The sequence below is a fragment of the Atta cephalotes genome (assembly GCF_000143395.1).
Source record: "Atta cephalotes unplaced genomic scaffold scaffold00013, whole genome shotgun sequence".
NCBI lineage: Eukaryota > Metazoa > Arthropoda > Insecta > Hymenoptera > Formicidae > Atta > Atta cephalotes.
The window spans coordinates 3,445,985-3,450,920 of record NW_012130077.1 but is presented as its reverse complement, the minus strand read 5'-3'; the positions used below and the strand labels follow the sequence as shown (position 1 = coordinate 3,450,920).

Below are 4,936 nucleotides of genomic sequence, written 5' to 3'. Positions count from 1 at the left end.
AGGAGGTAGGTAGTAAGTAGTAGTATATACTTACTTACTTACTTTATTATATACACACATATATATATATATATATATATATATATATATATATATATAACTGGAGAAAATACTACCGAATTACGAATTGGACAGATTGCTTGGTGTCGCCCGATGACGTGTATTATTCGTAAAATACCGACACCCGACACCGACACTCGAAAAGAGTCTTTGGGCCGCTTGAAATAATGGCCCCAAACGCGCCCTTTCTATACAATAGCGAAGTTTTCGCTTGATTGTGAATAATAATAATAATAATAATATAATTAATAATTAATAATATAATTAATAATTAATAATAATATACTACGCGCGAACTTTTTATCTTTCCTTAATAGAAGCAGTCTTTGAACGGCTGCTCAACAGAGTCCATGAGTTTTCATCGAATTCCCGTGGACATGGATATTGATCGACGATTTAGCGGTATCGCCTCAGTTTATTCGAGGCATTTCGATGGATTTTCTCTGGGGCGTTCAGTGCATTCAGGCGGCCAAGCCGTGAGGCGTTTGATGGAGGAGAGCGGGATACTGTTGAGCCACGTGCGCCAGCTGATGATGATGGCTGCCGGAGTGTGCGTGCGTATGTGTGTGTGGATGGACTACGGCCGTGGCAGGCGTTACAGTGCCCGACGACGATACGTGAATTGGCGGCAGCGGTGTCTGGGACTGCGGTGCGTGGAGGCTATGGCTATGACCTGCTACCAGGCTGTTATGGCTGCCCCCGCTGCTGGACGAGGTATGACTGTGATGATGATGCCCGAAGACGACCCCAGAGAAGGCCACGGGTCACTGATGATGCTTCGTAGAGCCGTTCGCGTGATGCGCCTGCGCGACCACGTGGTGACTCGAGGGTGGTGCGTGTGCGGTGCTCGGATGGTGATGACTGCCGGTCGCCGCATGGTGATTCGCATTATTGGCGCTGCTGCTGTTGTTGTTGTTGTTGTTATTTTGCTGCTGAGACTGTCGTTGGCTGTTCTTCTTGTTCTTCATCCGACGATTTTGAAACCAGATCTTGACTTGGCGTTCGGTCAGATTTAAGTTGCGCGCGAGCTCCCATCGCTTCTGTTTCGATACATAAGCGTTAAAGAGAAACTCTTTCTCCAGCTCGAGAGTTTGAAACTTGGAGTAAGGTTTGCGTTTCTTCCGCACCGTCACCTGGCCCGTCCATTCCAAGGGGTTGGAGCTGCCGCACCCGACGCCCATCCCCGCTACGCCAACCCCGACTCCCACACCCGCAAGCGAACCTGCGGGAAACAAGGAAGATGGGGAGGAACCCCACATCACTTAACACAATTAGTTTGCCGATGATAAAACAACCTAGCTGCTAGCTAGTAATATTCAGCAAGGAAATGTCTCAAAAGCGGGTGAATAAATTTTCAAGATGGGTTTCAATGTCACTTGTGCTTTTCATTTTATTAAATTTATTTTAGTCCTATTCGGATTAGATAATATATATGTAATATTGATTATAATCAATAATCAAATCAATCAAAACGAATAAATTAAACCAAATCAAATGTCATAAACTTTATTACTGTATGTAGAGATTAGTTTCTACTTAGTTTCCAGTTTAGTCATTAGTACATTCGAGTAGATTTTGAATGAAGAAAGTAGTTGTACCTTTCTTTATCATAATTGCCATTTGTTATTACGAAGTGATTAGCAAAAATGAGCGCAAATACACCGGTTCGTTAGTTGATGCATTGGCGCGTAACCGATACCGTTACTCTTTTTTTTTTAAACATTCCGTAATCATTCATTAGAAAAATATTTCTGCCATCTAAATCGTATAATATATCAATAAATACAAATTGATGATTTAGCAGATATAATTTGATATTTTGTCATTCTTAAACTCTTCGCTTTCCATTGTCGTATTAAGATTCTACACGAGAAATTAGATCTGGGTGGGGTACATCAGCAACTAAATCCGCGCCTGATGCAACTCTTCGAATGTCAAAGCGTGCACTCCAGCTGCATGTGCGTGCGCAACATTATTCATACATATACACGCGTATATATACACACGTACAACATGCGCACGAGGGTTGCCGTGGCCGTTCCTGGCACAGTGGTATGATATAATTGGACCGGTTCTACTAACCGCACGAAAAACATGAAACCAGAGTTAGCGCAGAACTGTTGTTAGGCTCGTTCTCTAGAGCGTTTCGACTGGTCGGTGGTTTTTAACAGGGTACACTATACTTCGTTGCAAATCCAGAATGTGGAGCGACGCGAATGCATTTGTTAAAGCGGAATATACGATGGGATGGTGCAAGGTACATACGGCACATCCGCGCCAGTGGAATGAAGCGATTACGAAAGCTCGCGACTCATCCGGCTATCTTTAACCCAGCCATGGACTGGATAAACGTCTTCTTGGTGTACGCAAATGCAACAAAATTATTTCTATTTGCTGGTGATATTTCATATTTTTCACGTACATAGAGAAAGAGAGAAAGGGTTGTTTCTTGAAGCTATTAGCTACATTTTACATCACAAAATGTCAAATTGCTCCTTTTTCATCGAAGATAAAATTAATTGATAATTTATTTAATCACAAGATAAATCTTAGGCCACAAAACTTTTTAATCAAAAAGATCGAATCATTTATTTTTAGCCAATCTAAATAAAAACTGCTGCAATCGAATGCAGCCTTATTTGATCCGTCGGAACATGTGCATATAATGGACGCTATCTGCACATCATTATAATATCTCAGATGTAACGCAAGTATTTTTATGAATCTCAGATGACAGTTCTCTAGATTTATTACTATTAAAGCTGTAATTTTTCTCGCAGCTTAAGTCGTAAAATAAAAACACGTAAACGCGAGTCAATTAACACGCAAATTATTAAAATATATGTTGTACTATAATATTTTAAATATCTTCAACTATAAGATACGCGTTTGCATGAACAAACAAAGAATTTTGCTCCTCGAGTTTTATCCCAGTTCGATTCTCGCATTTTTCTCTATTTCATGCTCAAGCCTTTCTCTATCTTCCTTTTTTTATCGATATTCTCTTGTTGCTTCGATGTGATTGCTTAAGCGATAATTTATTACGCATTAAAATTATAGTAAGAGTAACTGACCTTTGTTAAAAATATTTAACAAAGGTCAGTTACTCTTACTACAAAATATAAAAAATATTTAACAAAGGTCAGGATTATCACAAATATTGATATAAGACGAATGGAGATAGAAAGCATGTGTGTATTAAATGTGTATATTAAATGAGTAAACGATGAATTAATGACAAATCGTTAGATAGCAGTTTATTTAATGTTTATAAATTTCGGAATAAATATTCTAATTTAAGATTCAATCCAAGATCCAAAAAAGTGAGTATATTAAAAGTTCACATTTAAAAAAATAATGTACAGATGATTATCAATCTAATTTTCATATAAATATATTTTTAATTTTAGAATTTTTATCCAGCTTAATTCAAAGATTAAGATAAACGACATAACGGTACATATTTTTTAAACTGGAATATGACAATTGCATAATGAATTAAGCTAAATCAATCTTATAAATCAATCTCATCTAATCAAATATGAGTCAAATATAAAAAAGTTTTTAAAAATATTTATTATAATCAAAATATTATTATAATTAAAAAAAAATCAAAAGATATTATTTACCTAGAGTAAAAAAAACAATATATAGATTCTAAAAAAAAAAAATTACAAAATCATATTATCTAAAATAGACAATGTGACTTTATTCATAAAAAGAATAAAAAAAAATTAGTATAATATAGGGAGATTGGAAAATATTTGTGATTATCGGAAATTGCAGCAAATTTTTCGAATTGATACCTGATTTCTGATTAAAAAAGTCAAAGGGTCCATAAGGATTTGGGATTGTCGCGTGAAGTGTAATATCGATTGGGAACATTCGCGACATCTTTCATATCTTATACTCAATATATTTCTGTTATTAATTTATGTGAGTTCAAATATATATATATATAAATATAAATTAAATATATAAATCAAGAAATGGATAAATATTTTAACATTTTTTAAATGTAATCTATAATAAATTTAATATTATATTGTACTGAGCAATGGAAATACTTTATTAATTATATAACTTAATATTTAAGATACTAGATACCAAAAAATTGCCCTATTCCTAACTAACTTTTTATTCAATGATATAGTTTTATTTCAATGAATTAAAATGTTAAGTAAATACATAAGAATTTATATACATATTCTTTTAAATAAAAATTAGCAAATAAATTGCAAACTTCCATTTAAATTTTACTATTCGTACAAAACAGATAAAATACTTTATTTTATAGTAAAATCGATGTCTTGATAAAGCCATACTTTATGTTAAATTTATTCTGGCCTATGATGTAAGTGTGCATAATGACGACCGGTAGATCTCAAAGGCTTAATTAAGTGTGGATACCAATCCGCAGTAATAAATGATAGCTTGGAGAGTCCCATGTTCTTTCGATGAAGCGAAGATAATCTCACGGAAGAACTCGACTTGTGCCGGGGACATCTGGCTGATATTGTAATTCCTCGGAAATTACCTGGACTAATATGGGATGGTTCGGCGCGATACAGTGGAAGCGGTACACTCTCAGGTCTTCGAGCGAACGAGTAAAGATAATGGACCCGCCATCTATTGGGCTACGCTTAAACTATACGCGGGTGCGCGCTGGCGTTTCACTATTTCATATGTATGGCACGCTTGCACGCACACACATACACATACACACACACACACACACACACACACACACACACACACACACACACACACACACACACTACTCCTCCGTCGCGCGTACTACGTAATACGTCGCGTCGTATAGTTACGTATAATCTCTACGTATTACTACGTAACGTCGTACCGTACGTTAGTCGGC

General features: G+C 36.1%; 1 protein-coding gene across 1 annotated transcript in view; it reads right to left on the bottom strand.

Annotated features, from left to right (window-relative positions):
• Window positions 1-824: 824 nt before the first annotated feature.
• The window catches only part of LOC105617528 (homeobox protein abdominal-A homolog), a 6,777-nt gene continuing 2,665 nt past the window's right edge, over window positions 825-4,936 (bottom strand). Inside the window, exon 2 of the mRNA XM_012199084.1 lies at window positions 825-1,321. Within this exon, the coding sequence (XP_012054474.1) occupies window positions 825-1,321 (497 nt within the window). The remainder of the gene's footprint in view (window positions 1,322-4,936) is intronic.